The sequence below is a fragment of the Oryx dammah genome, unplaced genomic scaffold, assembly GCF_014754425.2.
Source record: "Oryx dammah isolate SB20612 unplaced genomic scaffold, SCBI_Odam_1.1 HiC_scaffold_2, whole genome shotgun sequence".
Classification (NCBI taxonomy): Eukaryota; Metazoa; Chordata; class Mammalia; order Artiodactyla; family Bovidae; genus Oryx; species Oryx dammah.
In genome coordinates, this window is record NW_024070186.1 from 184,816,103 (window position 1) to 184,837,497 (window position 21,395).

The following is a 21,395-nucleotide window of genomic DNA, read 5'->3' on the forward strand; positions in this document are numbered from 1 at the left end:
GCGAGCCAGAGCTGGACCTGAGAGACCGCCGGGTTCCCCGCCACACACACCCATCCTCCAAGGAGACCGCCTGGGGACACCTCCACTCGCTTATGCCTGCGGGACACCGGTAAGCTCAGGTGAAGCCTGTATGCCTAGTGCCCTCCGGCCCACAGGCGTGATCATCCGGCTCTTGGCCTTGACCCTGAGCCTCCACCAGCAGTCCCCTGGTCCCCGAGCCCCTACCCAGGGCCCCTGCGCTCCTTGGCATTGCGCACGTACACATAATGAGATGGAGTCTTTTGCGCACGTACACATAATGAGATGGAGTCTATGGTACCAGGATCCTGGCCTGGATGCATTTCTTCCTACAATTACTTGATTTTTAAATTAATTTTTCCTCTGATTTCATGTTCACCCAAGCAAACCTTCTGGCTTGGACCTTGACACTGTAAACAGAGTAGATCCTGGGATAGTACAAATAAATAAATTGCAAGAATTGGCAAGGCCTAAAGATTTTTTTCTCCCAAATGCTTACAATATAAAAATAAGAAAAAGTAAGATGCAAAAGTTTATATTGTATGACCCTAGTAGTGCTAAAATTAAATCCACACAGCTGTAGATAGATGTGAAGTGTTAGTATCAGTGTTACAGGTGATTTCCATTATCTTCTTCATATGTTCTGAGTTTTTGAAAATTTCTGTCATGAACATGCATTAATTTTATACTCAGAATGAAAACAGTGGGACCTTGCCTGAAGGTCCAGTGGTTAAGACTTCCCCTGCAATGCAGGGGGTGTGGGTTTGATCCCTGGTCAGGGAGCTAGTATCCCACCTGCCTCTAGGCCAAAAACCAAAACATAAAACAGAAGCAATAATGTAACAAATCCAATAAATCCTTCAAAAATTAAAAAAAAAAATGGTCCACATTAAAAAAAAGAAAGAAACCGATGATCTTAAAACTAGCACGGGGGCACAAATAAGTTGATCTGCTTCTGTATGTGTGTGTGTCCAGGCGCTCGGTTGCCCAGTTGTGTGCCCCTCTTTCCAACCCCACAGGCTATAGCCTGCCAGACTCCTCTCTCCATGGGACTTGCCAGTCAAGAATACTGGAGTGGGTTGCCATATTCATCCAAGTTGCATATTCCTGACTCAGGGATCAACCCTAGTCTCTTGCGCCTCCTGCTCTGGCAGGCAAACTCTTTCCCATTAGCACCACCAAGAAAGAAAATAACTATTTTAAAGCTCGCAAACGGGCACAAATAAGTCAAGGTTGATCTGCTTTTATAAATTAATAAATTGATTTTCCATTTGAGAGTCAACATGTATATATTTAGTTAGTTGAAAGTTGATTTTCTACTGTTTGATGGAGTTCAGAGAACACTTGGTTCCTGAACATGTGACCCTGACATCCAGACCCTGAAAGGTGAAGTCCACCGGCCAATTTCCTTCCCCCTTCATTTTGAAGCCATGTATAAGCTGAATCTGGAGATGAAAATTTGGGAGTTGCCAGCAGTGAGAATGGATGAGGTCACCAAAGAACAGAGGGTAGGTGGATAACAGATCTCAAGATTAGCCCTAAGACACCCTATGTTATGAGTAGAGGGGACAAAGAGGATGAATGAGCAGGTGACCATCTCCTTGAGAATAAGTACAGACCCCATAGTATAGTCTGTTGTGATCTGACTGGTCCCTCAACAGTGAAAGGGCAGTCTCAACTACGAGATCATGAAGGAATTCTTTTTTTTCCAAATACCTTCATCTTCACATCTCTTGGCCTCCGGTTCATTCCTCCACATACACACAGGCCCCAAATCCACTGAGCGATTTGGTCCTTGGCTCGGGTCCCCTCTCCATCGAACCTCCTGTCCCTGTCAGTGGCCTTCCCACCCTGGGCCTTTGTTCTGTGACCACCTTGACTTTAGCTACCTTTCCATGACCTGTGGTGACTCATTTACTGGATCATGGTCTAGGTTCTCTTCAGTTTTCTCTTACCCAAGACTTGAGATTCCTCCCAGCCTACCATCTCCTCTAATTTTCATTGTCCCCATTTGCTCTAAATTTGCTCTTTTACCAGATCCAAGCTCTGTTTTTCTCTATCCTCCTTTTTTTTTTTTTTTTTTAATGTTTGGTCCCACCTTGCAGCATGTGGTATCTTAGTTCCCCAACCAGGGATCAAACCTGTGCCCCCTGCATTGGAAGGCAGAGTCTTAACCACTGAACCACCAGGGAAATCCCTGTCCTCGCCACTTTTCTGAATTGAGCTCTCCTCCCCCAGTTTTTCAGGCTGAAAGCCATTCTAAAACCACACCCTGTCTCTTGCAGGAGTTGCCCACCATTCTATAGTTTTCCTTCTGGAACCTCTCCACTCCTGTGTCCCCTTTTCTCTTCCTCAGTTGCTGCCACCACCCACCTCACCCTTGGGAGAATCTTCTCCTCCCCAGCCCCCAACCCTGATGGGAATGAAACCAGCTTCCTCTTGCTGCTTGCGAAGGTGGGCACACAGACTCTTTCTATCCAAAGGATGCGTCTGCATACTGAGAAAGAAAGACCAAGCTAACAATGCAGGGAAGTTACTGAGTTCCATCTCTCATGGGCTGTGGTCTGTAGTTGCTGCTTTTCTTTTGAAACTTTCTTCTAGTTACTTATTTTTTAATATTTATTTGTTTGTTTATTTGTGCCTGGCCTTAGTTGTGGCATGTGGGATCTTCATCCTTTACTGGGGATCAAACCCACACCTCCTGCATTGGGAGCATGAAGTCTTAGCCACCGGACCACCAGGGAAGTCCCGAAACCTTTCCTTTAAAGATCCGTCAGAGGACTTGCCTGTATTGGCCAGCAGATGGCCAATTCATCTGCTCTCCGGTGAACTGTTGAAAAATCTGAAATGGTCCTGAGGGAGAGATTCTTCCTTGACAGTAACTAAGGCCCCTTCCCCCCACCCCCTCACCAGGGCATTGCTTCCTGTGTACAAATTGCTAACTCCAGGCTTTTTCCCCTCACTCTAGTTTATCTAACAAGACAACTGACGAGTGAACCAGTCTTAAATCTCACCAAGATCCCAGTAAAGCCCACAGCAAGACTGGTACTCCCCAGTTGCCTTTCATTTCATGCATGGAATACTGGAGAGCCAGAGGAGCAGCCAGGATGCGCCTGAGAGAGACACTGGAACTCCAAGTAGCGGGGGACCAGGAAGGAGGTGGAGAGCTGACTGCCTCAGCCATTCCCTCCAGGACAAACGTGAGTTCCTCCACAAAGGCAGATTAAAGCCTGAAGCTAAAAGCTTCTGCCGTTGGGCACCTCATTGGCTAGAGCCCCTTCTAAGGTCCTCCGGGGCATGGGAGCAGTTGATCACACATTATAACAGATGCCTCTGGAGCCCTGTTTCCCATCTCCTTTGGCAGCCTCTAATTTCTGTCCAAGCTGAGTTCCCTGAAAACGCAGTTACCAGTGACCAAGCCCCTGAAAACAGAAGCTCTCCCCCTGCAGGCTCTGAATGGCTCAATTCTGCTGCTTCAATAGATTTGAGAAGTAGAGGTGAAATGGGTGTTAATAATCCAGAGACATCATCATTCAGAGAGAGCTAGGAACCATTACATAAGTGTTTCAGCTTTTCCTGTAATAGGGACATTATGTACGATCAAGGTGTGACCTTGATTATGCACTTGGATATTAGCTTTTCATTCTTTTCTGTCTTCCTCTTCCTGCTACCATATCTGGGAACATTTTCCAAATCAGTGCTTGAGTGGAATAAACCTTTGTCTTGGGGCTTCTCCACTGATCCAGTGGGGTTCCACTGGTTGAATAACGAAGATTCTACATGCTTCACAGGGTGGCCAAAATAATAATAGTAATAATAGGCCTTTGTCTTCAGCTCTGCTTTCACAACACCAACTGGCAGTGTTGCAGAAACCATCACTAGAGAAACCACACTGGAGAGTTGGTGAACTCAGGTTTACTACGCCAGCAGGCCCAGAGGAGTTAACACTCCAAGCTCTGAGCCCTGAATAAAAGGATTACAGAGTTTTTTTAGACAGACTGTAGTGAACAACACTAACTCTTAGTAGGCTGGTTAAAAGTAAGGGGTTTCATGTGTGCAGGAACAGTGATCTAGATGGGAAGGGGGATGCCTGATCTGGACAGGCATGATTAAGCAGGTTTGCAGGGCCTGGGCAAATGCAAAGATCAAGACAAGAGTGAGTGAGATAAGCTCTAATTCCTAGTATTGCAAATCCCCACCTTCTGAGACTATGTGACCTATGTGATCTAGGCTTTGCAAGGGGTAAGCTGAGTAACAGAGGCAGAAGGAGAAGGAGGTTATGTAAAATTTTAACTTTTCCTCTTCATTCCCTCCTCTTGATGCTTCTTTCTATCACTTGTTGTAGAAAGTGTCATCTCATGTTTTTGGTAGGACACTCAGAGCTCCCCATCGTTTAGGGGGCTATATTGAACTATTACCATTTGTAACTTTATGGATTCAGTCTGAGAGGTTATGAACTGGGTAATAGCATTGAGAATACAAGGGCCAAACAGAGTGCTGCAAAGAGCATGAAGAGAGGACCTGTCAAAGGGAGAAGCCACGATGCCCTGCTCCAGATATTACTCGAATTACCCCAGGAATTAGCTAGTTCTTCTCTCCTTTTTATGATTTGTTCCCTTAGCTGTTTGGCCATGTCCCTGTCTATTTCTGATTGGTTTACATAGAAGCAGCATTCTTCATTCAAGAAGAGGCAGAGTCTTCCCTTTTCAGCTGTCAGTAGGTCTAGCCCTCTCCTGTTTTGTAAAACCACCTCAGCCAGGGAGTCTAGTTGCTCCTATAATACCACTGAAGATTTGGCCAGTCTCTCAATGTCGTCTGTGAAGTCTTTGAATAGTGTATAGTAAAAGGTGGTTGATGAAGCAATTCCGCCTATTCTCATACCTAGCCCAGCCGTGATTCCCAGACCAACTAGTAGGGGTATAAGCTGGATGGCTCTTTTTGACCATGTATGTGCTGCCAGAGGTACAGTGAGAGTCTGGCTGTTAGAGACAACGTTCATCTGGGGAGTGAGGAAAGCTAAGGTGTAGATACCCATCTAATTGACAGGTAGACATAAGCATCTGTCCCACAAACAAAGAAAAGGCCTTGATGGGGGCAGCACCGTCTATTACATCAAGGGACACCAAAAGGCTGCAAAGCAGCCTGCACATAACAGATACCTGAACACTAGCAAAAGGTTTTCTCCCCATCTCTGGGTTGTCACAGCTATAGCAACTGAGCCTATCATGAAGGGGGGGTCAGCTATACTGTGGAGCAGTTTAGTTAGTAGGGAGAATTGATCATAAGAGACTTTTAGTAAGAATGAGGCTTCCCACTACAGTGAGATAACAGCAAACTACAGCTTCTGACCCAAATCCCAGTCCTGGGGTGCAACTAAAGCTAGTCCTTTAGTGAAGAGCACAGAAATAATAGCAATCAGGGATAGAGTCCAGGGTTGACAATGAAAATCCGTTGATATTTTGATAGCCAGATCCTCAGGCTTCAGCCATGCATTGACCTCCCAGCAGCTGCTCGAGCGTGGCTGGAGCGAGGCTGAAGAATCCTCAAGCTTCTGCTGTGCATTGACTAGTCAGCTCCCGGAGTGACTAGAGCAGGGCTCAGCCTCCTTTGAGGGTGAGGGTCACTGTTTTTGGAACCAGACCTTGAGGGGGTTTTGGGGGTCCTGAACTGCTTTCCAGGTGTCCTCATTACAGGAAGCTGCTGCCTTCTTGACTCTGGTGTGGTGGATCCAAGGGATGACACCTATAACTCATCTCCTGGCTGATAGGGATGAAGCCAGTTGCCCAGTGGAATGGGTGTCCTTTCTCAGGCAATACGGCGAAAGACTTTCCCAGGGCCTGGAGGTGTTGGAACATCTCCAGGTCAGCTAGTTGTTGGTGATCTCCGTTGAGCCTTTTTATCACTGGGGGTGGTCTCCCATATAAGATCTTAAAGGGAGAATAGCCTGAGGACCTTGGGGTGCCTTTACAGAAGCCGATGAGAGTCCACAGAATAAGGCAGCTTGTTCTAACATTGTCTGGGCGTTGGCTGGGGGATATTCTTGTCGTACTACTACTACTTGGAGAAACAAACTTAACAAGAAAGTTAAAGATATACAGCCCAAAGATTAATAGAAGTAGGAATGCTGCTGAGGCACTAGCTAGAAGAACCAGGTCCAGACATTGGTTCATGACATTAGTGTTTCTCTAGGTATGAGAAGGGAGAAGGCAATGGCACCCCACTCCGGTACTCTTGCCTGGAAAATCCCATGGATGGAGGAGTCTGGTAGGCTGCAGTCCATGAGGTTGCTAAGAGTCGGACACGACTGAGTGACTTCACTTTCACTTTTCACTTTCATGCATTGGAGAAGGAAAGGGCAACCCACTCCAGTGTTCTTGCCTGGAGAATCCCAGGGACGGGGAGCCTGGTGGGCTGCCGTCTATGGGGTCGCACAGAGTCGGACATGACTGAAGTGACTTAGCAGTAGCAGCAGCAGGTATGAGAAGACGCAAGAATTTGGACTCATAAAAATTTTTGTCTGAAAACATCTGACTATCTGAAGGCCTGTTTTTCTGGGTTTTCCCAGAGCACAGAGTGCCTTATTTTTTGTCTCCACCCTGAAGTCCTTTCAAGGGGGTGCTGAAGGTCAATATCTTATAGTGGTCATGATTTAATCTTTGTAGAGGCAGCTGGCAAGGGCCAGCTTCCAGTCAGCAGGGCCCCTTCATAGCCACATATTTGACCATGTTTTGGGGCATTTCAAGGTCATTGTGTCCCACGGTACTGGGAAGGCTCATTTCCAGGTCTAACAAAGATTCCATCAACAGGCCACTCAATGTGTTGTCACTAGACCAGGCCTTGTAAGTAGCAAAAGTCTCTGGACCATACCTGTCTCACTAGCCTCTTGGTCCAGGAAAATATTTCCTCTTGTTGCTTCTTCCCACATCTAGAGTTACATTATTACACAATTATTGATCTCATATGGAACTGCATATCAGCATTTATCACAGGCTCAGTCACACTTTTGGTAACATAAGAAATAATAAACAAGCTACATAGAAAATAATATAGCTAGCATTTATTAGTAAGGTCACAAGCAAGAATTTAAATCAAGAACTTTCATTGTATATAGCCTGGTGTACCCCAGGTCATCTGTCTCAGTTAAATGATTGTAGTCAGGGTACTCTCCTGTACCTCATGGAGCATCTCAGCTTTATCCAAAGACTGGTTACTGAGATAAGCTTTAGAAACCATCTTAAGAGTATCCTTTTAAATAACTTAATTAAACCTTTAGCAATGTAACATAACAAGGAACTATCTCAGAAGTGAGTCTTAGTAAGCACAGACCTTAATTAACAAAACTAGAACTTAATATTTAGTGAAACATAATGTTTTCTTTTTCAGAGAACTTATTCTGAGGGCGTTAACACTGTAGCCAGGTAAGGCTTTAACCCATCAAATAAAAACGAGGTCTGTCAGGGAACTAGGAAAAGCCATGCAACCATCTTGGATTTCCCATAGCCCTGGCTTTTTGATTTTTAGCTGTTGTTTATTTATTTTTAATTTCCTGATTTAAGAGCAGACTATCACCATGTTTTAAGGACATCAAGATAGCAAAAGTCTAACCATGAGGAATTATTTTTTTGTAGAAGCAGAATGAGCTTTGTCTACATGTACCATAATCTTAAATAATGTTTATTTAGTTTGTCAAAGTCATTTTTTCTTTTTTGGAGAACTCATTATGAGGGCATTAACACTGTAGCCAAAAAAGGTAAATATAGAACAGATCAATTAAGAGGTTAAAAAAAAACTTAAATCTATTATTAAAAGCAGTTCAACATCTGAAGAAAGTATGTCCTCTTAACAGAGAGAAAGGCCAAATTTAAATTTTTGCACTAGCTTACTTCAAACTCATTTAGGTAAACTTAATTAAATTTATTTTAAACTTAGTCAGTCCTAACCATGCACAAAACTTTTTTTTCAGATTCCATCTTCCAGAAACTTTTTAATCACTTTCTATAACAGCCACCTGTAAGTCAGACCTACTTTCTTTTCCCTTTATAAAATGCAATTTTATTTTTTATATCTTCTTTATTAAAAACATACATCCTACTTTCCTATTAGATAAGCAAACAAACATTAATACTAGGTATTTAATATTGAATATTTTCCATTCACATGAATCTGAAATTTATTTAGTTAATTTTTCTTGTTCGTATTGTATTGTTTGATTCATAAACACTTACTTTTCTTTAGACCAATTAAATTAGGACTCATTTACAACTTCAACAATATTATCAGAAAAAAGACATAAACTGAGACATACATAAATCCAGACAGACAGATTGACAGAGATCTTATAGTTTTCTGTCTGAGATTTAAAATATCTCTTTGAACCCCCCCTTTTTTTTCTTCACTTAAAGTTCTAATTTTCCCAAGGCTAAGGTCTCAGGCAAAGCTGGCTACGTATTTCAAGGACATGGAAAGGGTTGATTTGAAGCTTTTCCCTGGGCAGGCCTTTTAACAAGTTAGTTGTTTTTATTGTATATGCAAAAAGAATTGGCTTTGTAGTTTCAAAAAAATTTCTCTCACTCCATTCAATCAGCAATCACACACTCAAAATCATTCAGAGGCTATCACAATGCCTTCCTTCTCCTGAGTCCCCTAGGTTTCCTTGCTCCCTTCCTGGGAGGTTATCATTCACGATGCCTCCCTTCTCCTGAGTCCTCAGGGTTCCTAACTGTTGCTCCCTTCTTGGTAGCCCCAAGGAGGTTATCATTCACGATGCCTCCCTTCCTCCCAAGTCCCCAGATCTCCCTATGTGATGCTCCCTTCCTGGGAGCCCAAAGAGGTGATCAGTCTCCTCTTCTACTCATTGGGGTAGGCTCCTGCCTGGGGACTGACTCCGGAGCCTTACCTTATCTTGTGGCCATTCCTGGCAAGTTGGTCTGTCCCTCCAATGAGTCCACTTGGGTCTCGGCCAAATAAAGAATCGGAACACTGGTCTGAAAGAGAACCCGGAATACCATCAGGTGGCGCGCCCCCTCCTTCGTCTCGGGGTTCCTTCGCTCCAGCGCGGCCGAGCCACCAGTCCAGCAGCTCAAGGGGCCGGCGTGGTTGGAATCTTGCTGGGGACTCCAGAAATGTTGAAGAAACCAGTACTCAAGAAACCAAGCACCACACTCAGAGGTTTGGAGAACTCAGGTTTATTACACCAGCAGGCCCAGAGGAGTTAACACTCCAAGCTCTGAGCCCCAAACAAAGGGATTACAGGGTTTTTATAGACAGACTGTAGTGGGCAACACTAGATGTTAATAGGCTGGTTTAAACTTAGGGGTTTGCATGCACAAGAACAGTGGTCAAGATGGGAAGGGGGATGCCTGACCTGGACAGGCTTGATTAAGCAGGTTTGCAGGGGCTGGGCGATTACAAAGAGCAGGACAAGGGTGAGTGAGATAAGGTCCAGTTCCTAGTATTACAAGTCCCCATTTTTGAGACTACATGACCAACGTGATCTAGGCTTTGCAAGGGGCAAGCTGAGTTATAGAGGCAGAAAGAAAAGGAGGTTTTGTAAAATTTTAACTTTTCCTCTTTGGAAGTGGCTCTGGGAAGTCAGCCCTTAGAACAGGATTCTGGAACAAGACAACCTTTGCAGTCATTCAGCAACAAGGGCCCTACTGTCACTCCAGTGAGTGGAGGGCGTAGCTCCTGAGGTGCTCTGACACTGGAATCACTAAGATTACCTGTTATGACTTGAGATAAGCTACAGGTGGAAGGGGAAATAATAGGCCAGGCAATAGAACTGGAATGAAATGTGAGTAAGGTTCATTTTAAGGACTGTAATTTTAAGCTGGCGGGGTTTGCTGAGATCCCAGAGACACTTCAAGAAAAAGAATGACAGGCTATCTCCAGCCAACTAGCAATCCAGGGCCCAGTGAAGCCGCAAGGCCTACTTGGCACTGTTGACAGAGACCTTCATCTCCTGCAATTGTAGGAAGACTGTACTGAAAACTGGGCCCGGCATTGAACCATAAGCCGCCAGAGCTTATGATGTGAGTCCTGTGAGGCTCAGGGAAGGACTGAGAGCAGGGACGTGGGCTGTGCACCTTTCGGTGGTTGAACCTGAACCACTTGAACCCCAGCTTTACCTGAATCCTCTAACCAGTTAAAGAAGCCCTACCTGCCTGGAGAGTGGCCTCCCCTTGACAGAAACCACAGATGAAGATCTCACCTGATGGGACTTCCCTGCTGGTCCAGTGGCCAAGACCCCATGCCCCCAATGTGGGAGAACAGAGTTCGATCCCTGGTCAGGGAACTAGATCCCGCAATCTGCAACTAAGACCCAGAGCAGACAAATACATAAACAACTTGGTTTGAGAAAAGGGATCTCTCCTGAGGAGGCTGCCTCCCAGGACGTCCTCCTCTAGATCGCAGCCCTCCTCCCCTCTGGCCCCAGACCAGTAACTGGGTCAGGTCTCGGCACAGGATGCGCAGGAAAGTACAAGCAACGCTGTGAGCAAAGAGCTCAATCGTGGAGCATTGCAGGAGCCACCGCACGTGTCCTGACTGAAAGGGCGAGCGTGTGAAAGAGCAGAGCTAAGTCTATGAGACCAAAGTGTGGCGGTAAAGCTAGATAGGGAGGGTTTATTGAGAGAGGGTGAGGCTACTGGTCTGGGATCAGGACATAACATTCTGGAAGGGAGATCTGGACTCAATCCTATGACATTGCTGGGAAGGTTCCTCCAATCTTGATCACAATGGTGGTGAACTAAATGAGGGGGGATATTGGAACTGCCTTGGAGTATTGACAAAGGCCAAGTGGAAGCCCTGGCAGCTCCCAATCCGCCCCCATCCCAGCCTCCTGGATAGTAAACCAGAAGCAGCACTTCATCCCCCGCCATCTGTAACTGCGGAGTGGAGCCACCTCCCGAGACAGGGTGCGCAGGGCGCTAGTCAGCACTGTATCCCCCTCCAGTGCCCCTCCATGGCCCTGCAAAGTTGTCACTAGTCGGTCCAATGTCAGGAGGCTTCCAGGGGTGTGCCTGCTACTCAGTGTGCCAGCCTGGTTACCTGCTACCCTGATGCCCAAGTGTGGGGCCAGAGATGGCCGGTTGCTGCACTGTCACTGGGTATATATGGTTGTGGAGGAGAAATGAGGCCAGAAGTTACAGATAAGTATAATCGCAAGCAGATAATTCATGCTTTTTAATACCTGGTGGTAATGCAGGATCATTCCTTACACAGAATAACCTCAGTAATTGAGAACACGCTCTCATCATTATACATGGACTTCCCTTGTGGCTCATCTGGTAAAGAATCCTCCTGCAATGCAGGAGACCTGGGTTCAAACCCTGGGTTGGGAAGATCCCCTAGCGAAGGGAAAGGCTACCCACTCCAGTATTCTGGCTGGAGAATTCCATGGACTGCACACTCCATGGAGTCACAAAGAGTCGAACATGACTGAGCAACTTTCACTTCACTTTATACATACAAACACACCCTGTTTTCTTTTCTGGAAGATATATGTAATAGAATTTATTCCAATGCCTGTGTCTGTAGGGTACAAACCTGTGCCAGTACCTTAAACAGAAGTTGTATCTATTTTGTGAACTCATACTCCAGTGTATCAGCTCACATCTTAGCATTGCTGGTGCATCTTGTCCTGGAAAGTCTGGTACTTCCAAACAAAAGAGTGAGTTAAATTGCTGTCAATAGAGCAGAATGGCCTGAAGAAACAGTGACAAAACTCCCATCAGGAAAGAACTTGTTCTCACAGTGAACCCTCCTCTGGCATGGACACTATTTGCCATACTATTGATTCACTAAATCCAATGTCCAATGTTTGTGGCTTAGTCACATCCAACTCTTGTGACCCCATAGGCTGTAGCCCACCAGGCTCCTCTGTCATGGAATTTCCCAGGCAAGAATACTCGAGTGGGTTGCCGTTTCCTTCTCCAGGGAATCTTCATTGCAGACAGACTCTTTACTGCCTGACAACCAGGGAAGTCCATTAAATCACTATTGTAAAGTATTCCAACACATCCCAGAATCATCCATCATGAAGCATAGTCTCTCAACCCAAGTTCCCTTCCACAGTTTATCAGAATTTTCTATGTTCTGGGTCACCAGATGCTTCCATCCCATTTACTCCCACCATATTCCAAATAGGATTAACACTCCATGAAAACTATTTAGGCTGGCCAAAAAGTTGCTGTAACATCTTTCCAAAAAGCTAGAATGAAGCTTTTGGCCAACCCAGTACTTGGCATGATCATCAATTCTGTGTTCTTAGATCCAAATTCCCTTGCCATCTTACTCTGGGTAACCTTTGGCTTGGATGTTCAAGGAAAAGTGCCTGTGCTTCCATGAAGCTACATCCTCTTCATTTTCCTTCAACCTCACTGGCCATTTCTCTGCCTCCTCTTCTGGCTCCCTCTCTTTTGTCCCATCTTCAGATGTTGGGAGTGTCTCAGGGTTCTCTGTTCTATATCCTCACCCCACCAAATTAACTCATCCATTTCCATGACTTAGTACAGTATATGCCAAGAGAATCTTTTGAAACTTGTATCTCTTTATGATCTCTTATATCATATGAGGGTTGGTCTATGTGAGATGAACAATGGCAGAATTGATGGTATATTGCATCCAAGGCAAGGTCATTGTGTAATTTCTGCCTATTGCTGTTTCTTGGATTGCATGCTTCAGGGGAAGCTAGCTGCTGTGTTCTCAAGCAGCCTATAGAAGTGGCACAGGGTGAGAAATGGAAGCCTCCTGCCAGTGGCTATCTGGGTGAACCATTCTCCAGCCCTCATTAAGCTTTCAGTTGACTTCCATTCCAGCTGACATCTTGACCACAACTTTATGAGACCCCAAACCATTATTACCCAAGCCACTCCCAATTTCCTGACCAACAGAAACCATGAGATAATAAATGTTTGTTGTTGTAGGCTGCTAGATTTGTGGGTTTCTTGTTATGCAGTAGTAGAACACTTATACAATCCCCAAGTTCATATCTCCAATGTTTTCCACTCCTCAGATCTCCAACTTAATATATTGAAGTACTACCTCCATGATCAGTTTCCCTGATGGTTCAGTGGTAAAGAACCCACCTGCCCATGCAGGAGACTCGGGTTCAATCCCTGGGTCACGAAGATCCCCTGAAGAAGGGAACAGCAACCCCCTCCAGTATTCTTGCCTAGCAAATCCCATGGACAGAAGCCTGGTGGGCTGTAGTTCATGGGATCTCAAAACAATGAGACATGACTTGGCAACTGAACAACAACAATAACTATGTGGTATCAACCCTGAAATATCAAAAGCACCTCATTATTAAAACTCTTGATTCAGAAAACTTTACTACCACCAGCTTTTACTCCAGAAGAAATCTACATCTCAAGAGCCACTCAGCTTCTCGGGCCAGAAACCTAGGAGTCATTCTCGATTCCTTCCTTCCCCTCACCTTCCACAACCCAACCATCAGCTCTACTTCCAAAACTGATCTTGACTGTGTTTGCTCCTTTCCACCTCTATTGCTGCTCTGCTGGTCCAGACCACAGGCGTCTCTCACTTGGACTGTTGCTTCTTAACTGATTCCCTTCCTCCACGCTTGCCCATCCCTCGGAGCAAGGAGAATGAAGGGTCTTTATAAAAATTACACCTGTTATCTGGTTAAAATCCTCCAATGACTTCCCAGTACACCTTGGAGTAAAATTCAGACTCCTTACCATGGCTGTCAAGAACTTGTGTGTCCCAGCCCCGCAACCTCTCTCTTATTCACCATTTTCCGAACATCTGAGTCATTTTCCTGTTCTCAAATGCTTCAAGCCCATTCCTGCTTTATGGACTTTGCATGCAATGTTCTCATAGTTTCTTCTTCTCAGTAATCTAGGTCTTGGCTTAAATGTTACTTCCTCATTGAGTTCTCCTATACTTTGTACTTTAAAGTTGAATTATAATAGTTAACCCTGGTAATCTTTAGTGTTTTTCACCAAACATTTTTCTGGTGCTGCCCTTTTCTAGACACTTGGTCCATGCCCCTTGGAAGTTAGGTGTGACCATATGACTGTTTTTGCCTAATGAGCTTTATTGATTGATTGATTTTTTTTTGCTGTGGCATGTAGGATCTTAGTTTCCAGACCAAGGAGCAAACCTGTGCCACCTGCACTGGAAGCATGGAGTCTAAACCACTAGGCTGCCAGGGAATTCCCCCCAAGGAGATTTAGATAACAGAAAATTTAAGAGCCAGTGCCTGGCCTGCCACATCCCTTATTCCTGCCTTGTGATCTTGGAAGCATGTGTCCAAATGGAACTTCCATCAGCCTAAATTCCTGAGTGACTTAGGGTGATAAATGCCTCTCTTCCAACCTCTGATGGATGTGTGGCATGAGTGAGATATAAACCTTTATTGTTTCTACCGCAGCATATTACCATATTCATCCTCATAACACCCTCTTAAGAAAGGCAATGTCAAGTATAATGACCACAGTTTTATAGATGGGAACACAAAGACAAATGGAAGTAGTGACTTGCCAAGATCAGAGGAAAAATCTGTAGCAAAATTAAGGAGTAGAACTTGAGTTTTTATAAATTCAAACTTTTTTCCAGTTTCTTCTCAATGATACGTCTCAAATTTAACTTTGGCATTACTTTACCCATAAATTAGCATATTTAGAATCATGCTAATGATTATAATCTAATTTTATTTGAGAAATGTGCCCCCAAAACCTGGCAATTTCTAATTGAATAAATATATAAAATAGCAACAACAACAAAAAAATGCTTATTACTATTTCAAACAGCTGAGATTGTTGTTAGTTACTCCAACATAACTAGCCTGACTATCATGCCAGGTACTTACCTGGGTGTTTTACGTGAATTAACTCATTCACTTCTCCAACAACTGTAATTATTCTCATGTTAGAATTAGAGTGACTGAGGCACAGAAAAGTTAAGTAAGGAACAGAGGTAGAATCTGAATCTGGTAAGAGATTTATGCTCTTAGTCACTCTGCTATACTACCTCTCAAAGACATTCAAACTCATGTTCAAACAAGGAATTGCAGAGTCATGGGTTTCATTACACATTCATACATATATAGAGAAGAGGGAACTGCCAGTTTTCATCCTTGGAGTGTGTGTGTATTTTAGGAATACAGGAATGTCACTAGAAATATCAATTACTATTTTAGTGTCAGTACTAGGACAACAATTATCAAGTATAACAACCAATTAAAATAACAAATATTTTAGAAGTTAAAGATTATTTTTACAAGATCTAAAGACAAGTCTGAGTGTCTGAAAAGACCCTTCCTCACCTTGTAGAAATAATTGCAAGGACTTTTTCCCCAATTGTTTAAAACAAATTCCTTTAAGTTATAGTTTACAAATGAAGTACACACTTGTTCTAAGTGTACAGTTTGATAAGGCTTGACAAATGTATATACCCAAATACCTGCCAGCACTATCAAAATACAGAACTTTTGGACATCCCTGGCTTTTCCACTGCAGGGGGCACAGTTTTGATCCCTGGTCTGGAAACTAAGATCCAGCAAGCCATGTGGTGCAACCAAAGAAAAAACTTTTCCACCACTCTGCACAGTCTATCTTGCCTCCATCCCTGGCCTCAGGCAACCATTGATAACACTGTGTCACCATAGAGTAGATCTGGCTTTTCTGGAGTTCCACATAAGTAGAATGATACAGTGTGCTTCTTGTGTCTCATTTCTTTTGTTCAGTACCATGTTTTTGGGATAATCCATGCTATTGCACGTATTAGTATCTCATCCCCAAGAACAGTTTTTAGTAACAGAAGATAGAATAAGTTTCAACTCTGGGCAGAACTTTTCATGTTAGGTAGGTAGAATAGGAAAAAGGAGTTTAGGAGGGCGGTAGCTAAAAGACAAGGAAGGGAAAAGCCTGCAACAATTGGGCAAAGGAAGGTCCGAGGACCGGAGTGAGGACCTCAGGTAAAACAAACAGAACTCCAGGCTGGCCCAATTTACATAGGGCAGGCCCAAGGGGAGGGAAAAAAACATATAAAAAGAGGAGCCAAAGGGCCAGGGGTCGGTCTTTCACATGCATGCGCGTGCTGTCTCTCTCTCTCTCTCTCCCCGTGTCTTTTGCGTTGGCATACCCTCACACTTCGAGGATGTATTTTCCTTTCATTTTCTAAATAAAACTGAGGTGTGACATGGAGCTGTAGCACTGATCTGTCCGAGAGCTGAGAGCTGTAACACGGTCTGTCTGAGAGCTGAGACACATTCTGTCCGAGGGCTTTAACATCTGTCACTTCAAATTTTTGTTGTGATGAGACAGAACCGAGGAAATTACACACTCCCCTGACATCTTTAATGCTGTGGCTCAGATTTAACCTGGCTGAAACAACCTCGGCACAGCCCCCGCAAGGAGGAGGCCAAGCACAGCAGGAGCCTAACTTGGTGAAAGCTCCTATGGTGGGCGCTGAACACGAAGAAAACCCAGTGCGGGGGAAGTGACAAGCCCAGTGTGCTGCAAACTGGGACAGCTAATAACAAACTCAGCAGAAAGTTCATGTAGCTCAGTCTCAGATTCCAGAAGACCTCCAATTAAGGTAGGAGGTCTCGCTCCTGTGGCTGGAGGGACATATGCCTAACAAAATCTTAATTCCTTTACAATCCCTCATTTCTTGTTTCCTCAAACCCCCAGCGAACAGGCAAGGGGCAGTAGGTGCAATTGAGGAACTCTGGGGAGTCTGCTCCTTGGTATGTCCCAAAGACACTATCTGTGGAGCCCCAGTAGCTGTTATCCAAGCCAGTGGGGGTTCTTCTGTCCTTAATCTTACTTGTGCCAATGAAAACTGTGAGCAAGGTCAGGTATTTAGCAGATTTTCTGACAGGCTATGAAGGGGATACATCAAAGGTAAGAGAAACCCCAGTAAAATGGTAGGCACTGAGAGAGGGCATCAGAGGGTGGACAGATAGAAACCACAATCACAGAAAACTAACCAGTCTAACTCCATGGACCAAAGCCTTGTCTAACTCAATGAAACGAAGCCATGCTGTGTGGGGCACCCCAAGACGGGTGGGTCATGGTGGAAAGTCCTGACAAAATGTGGTCCACTGGAGAAGGGAATGGCAAGCCACTTCAGTATTCTTGCCTTGGGAACCCCATGGACAGTATGAAAAGGCAAAAAAATAGGACACTGAAAGATGAACTCCCCAGGTCAGTAGGTGCCCAATATGCTACTGGAGATCAGTGGAGAAATAACTCCAGAAAGAATGAAGGGATAGAGCCAAAGCAAAAATAACACCGAGTTTTGGATGTGACTGGTGATAGAAGCAGGGTCTGATGCTGTAAAGAGCAATATTGCGTAGGAACCTGGAATGTTAGGTCCATGAATCAAGGCGAAGTGGAAGTGGTCAAACAGGAGATGGCAAGGATGAACATTGACATTTTAGGAATCAGCAAACTAAAATGGACTGGAATGGGTGAATTTAACTCAGATAACCATTATATCTACTACTGTGGGCAAGAATCCTTTAGAAGAAATGGAGTAGCCATCATAGCCAACAAAAGTCTGAAATGCAGTACTTGGATGCAGTCTCAAAAATGACAGAATGATCTCTGTTTGTTTCCAAGGCAAACCATTCAATATCACGGTAATCCAAGTCTATACCCTGACCAGTAACACTGAAGAAGCTGAACAGTTCAATGAAGACCTACAAGACCTTTTCGAAATAACACCCAAAAAAGATGTCCCTTTCATTATAGGGGACTGCAATGCAAAAGTAGGAAGTCAAGAAACATCTGGAGTAACAGGCAAATTTGGCTTTGGAGTACAGCATGAAGCAGGGCAAAGGCTAATAGAATTTTGCTAAGAGAACACACTGGTCATAACAAATACCCTCTTCCAACAACACGAGGAGAGTCTACATATGGACATCTCCAGATGGCCAACACTGAAATCAGGCTGATTATATTCTTTGCAGCCAAAGATGGAGAAGCTCTATACAGTCAGCAAAAACAAGACCGGGAGCTGACTGGCTCAGATCATGAACTCCTTTTTGCCAAAATCAGACTTCAGTTGAAGAAAGTAAGGAAAACCAGTAGGCCATTCAGGTATGACCTAAATCAAATCCCTTACAATTATACAGTGGAAGTGAAAAATAGAAATTAAGGGACTAGATCTAATAGAGTGCCTGATGAACTATGGATGGAGGTTCATGACATTGTACAGAAGACAGAGATCAAGACCATCCTCAAGAAAAAGAAATGCAAAAAAGCAAAATGGCCGTCTGAGGAGGCCTTACAAATAGCTGTGAAAAGAAGCAAAGCGAAAAGCAAAGGAGAAAAGGAAAGATAAACCCATTTGACTGCAGTATTCCAAAGAATAACAAGGAGAGATAAGAAAGCCTTCCTCAGTGATCAGTGGAAAGAAATAGAGAAAAACAATAGAATGGGAAAGACTAGAGATCTCTTCAAGAAAATGAGAGATACCAAGGGAACATTTCATGCAAAGATGGGCTCAATAAGGGACAGTAATACGGAACTAACAGAAGCAGAAGATATTAAGGTGTCAAGAATACACAGAAGAACTGTACAAAAAAGATCTTCATGACCCAAATGATCATGATGGTGTCATCACTCACTTAGAGCCAGACATCCTGGAATGTGAAGTCAAGTCAGCCTTAGGAAGCATCACTGTGAAAGCTAGTGGAGGTGATGAAATTCCAGTTGAGCTATTTCAAAACTTAAAAGATGATGCTGTGAAAGTGCTGCACTCAATATGCCAGTAAATTTGGAAAACTCAGCAGTGGCCACAGGACTGGAAAAGGTCAGTTTTCATTCCAATCCCAAAGAAAGGCAATGCGAAAGAATGCTCAAACTACTGCACAATTGTACTCATCTCACATGCTACTAAAGTAATGCTCAAAATTCTCCAAGCCAGGCTTCAACAATACGTGAACTGTAAACTTCCAGATGTTCAAGCTGGATTTAGAAAAGGCAGAGGAACCAGAGATCAAATTGCCAACATCTGCTGGATCATGGAAAAAGCAAGAGAGTTCCAGAAAAACATCTATTTCTGCTTTATTGACTATGCCAAAGCCTTTGACTGTGTGGATCACAAGAAACTATGGAAAATTCTTCAAGAGATGGGAATACCAGACCACCTGACCTGCCTCTTGAGAAATCTGTATGCAGTTCAGGAAGCTACAGTTAGAATTGGACATGGAACAACAGACTGGTTCCAAATAGGAAAGGGAGTACGTCAAGGCTGTATATTGTCACCCTGCTTATTTAACTTACATGCAGAATACATCATGAGAAACGCTGGGTGGATGAAGCACAAGCTGGAATCAAGATTGCTGAGAGAAATATCATTAACCTCAGATATGCAGATGACACCACCCTTATGGCAGGAAGCTAAGAAGAACTAAAGAACCTCTGGATGAAAGTGAAAGAGGAGAGTGAAAAAGTTGGCTTAAAGCTCAACATTCAGAAAACAAAGATCATGGCATCCGGTCCCATCAGTTTATGGCAAATAGATGGGAAACAGTGGAAACAGGGGCAGACTTTCTTTTGGGGGGCTCCAAAATCACTGCAGATGGTGACTGCAGTCATGAAATTAAAAGACTCCTTGGAAGGAAAGTTATGACCAACCTAGACAGCATATGAAAAAGGAGAGTCATTACTTTGCCAACAAAGGTCCACCTAGTTTTTCCAGTAGTCATGTATGAATTTGAGATTTGGACTATAAAGAAAGCTGAGCATCGAAGAATTGATGCTTTTGAACTGCAAGGAGACTGCAAGGGACTGCAAGGAGATCCAACCAGTCCATCCTAAAGGAGATCAGTCCTGAGTGTTCATTGGAGGGACTAATGTTGAAGCTGAAACTCCAATACTTTGGCCACCTGATGGGAAGAGCTGACTCATTTGAAAAGACCCTGATGCTGGGAAAGATTGAAGGCAAGAGGAGAAGGGGACGACAGAGGATGAGATGGTTGGATGACATCACCGACTCAATGGATATGAGTTTGGATAAACTCCAGGATTTGTTGATGGACAGGGAGGCCTGGAGTGCTTCGGTCCATGGGGTCGCAAAGAGTCGGACATGACTGAGCGAATGAACTGAACTGAACTGAACTGAATGGAACTTTGTGGTGATGCACCTCACCACTAGGTGGAGGCTTTTTCTATTATTTTCTGTTCTAAACATTAAAAAGTCTTCTGGGTGTTGTACCATCAACAATGGTAAATGTAGGGAGCTCCCTGGTGGTCCAGTTAATAGGACTTGGCACTTTCACTGCCAGGTCTGGGCTTCAATCCCTGGTCAGGGAACTAAGATCCTGTGTGCATGTGTACATGCTAAGTTGTTTCAGTCATATCCAACTCTTTGCAACCCTATAGACTGTGGCCCACCACGCTCTTCTATCCATGGATTCTTCAGGCAGGAATACTGGAGTGGGTTTGCATGCCCTACTCCAGGGGATCTTCCTGACCCAGGGATCAAACCCATGTCTTATGTTGCCTGCATTGGCAGGCAGGTTCTTTACCACTAAGAGGCACCTGGGAAGCCCACAGGATCCTGCAAGCTGTGCCAAAAAGAAAAGAAAAATGGACAATGTAGTTTTGGGTGTGTTTCCCTGAGCAAGTCATTTCACCTTGCCTCTCATTCAGCTTCAGTTTCCTCATCTGTAGCAGAGAACAAATAAGTCCACTTTACAGTCTTCCACAGCAGAAATTCTGCTGGGAGTGGGGGGAAGGGGGAGTGTGTGCTGTTACTAATGTCGTCAAGCAGTAGGAATCCAGGGAGCACTCTAAAGGTCCCAGATCACCTTTACCCAAGTGATACCCTGTATGCTCTCACTTATGAGGTGAGGTCCATGTCACTGTGGTTATGAAAGGAGGACTGGCTACCAGACTCACAGTTTGGCTCGTGCCAGGCAGCCAGGCCTCCAGGTCAGGGCCCTGACTGCAAATGTGGTTGACAGTGGCTATCCCAGGAGGAAGTTTTGTCCCATCAGGAAACAAAAGAGCTGGCATCTGAGCCAAGCTTAGAAACATGACCCAGAGAACAGGAGAAAGAACTATGCAGCCTCCAAGAGAAGCCTGGGAAGGTATTTCTGGGGCCCAGGAACAGGAATACCAGTATAAAAGTTACAGGGAAGGACTGACTCCATGTTAGATCTGTTTCTTTTCCTTTAACCTTTGCTTCTGGTTGCTTCTGTTCAGTAAAAGGATATTGTCCATACAAAATAGCCTGCCTCAGGGAACCCAGCCCCTCTGCCAGAACCAAAACACCTTTGTTCAGGACCACGTCCACCTGTGGATGGCTACAGGAAGGAAGAAATTAACTCATATCCTCCCCAAGATTGGCCGTTCTAGGAGATAGCTGCAAAATTAATGGCCTTTTTACTTTAA

The 21,395-nt window shown here is 44.3% G+C and overlaps 1 protein-coding gene across 1 annotated transcript in view; it reads left to right on the plus strand.

The window, feature by feature from the left end:
- The first annotated feature begins 17 nt into the window (after window positions 1-17).
- Window positions 18-21,395, plus strand: part of LOC120882707 (beta-glucuronidase-like) — a 52,711-nt gene continuing 31,333 nt past the window's right edge. The window contains 3 exon segments of the mRNA XM_040266698.1: window positions 18-109; window positions 2,375-2,472; window positions 2,987-3,218. Of these exon segments, the coding sequence (XP_040122632.1) occupies window positions 3,093-3,218 (126 nt within the window). The 5' untranslated portion in view covers window positions 18-109; window positions 2,375-2,472; window positions 2,987-3,092.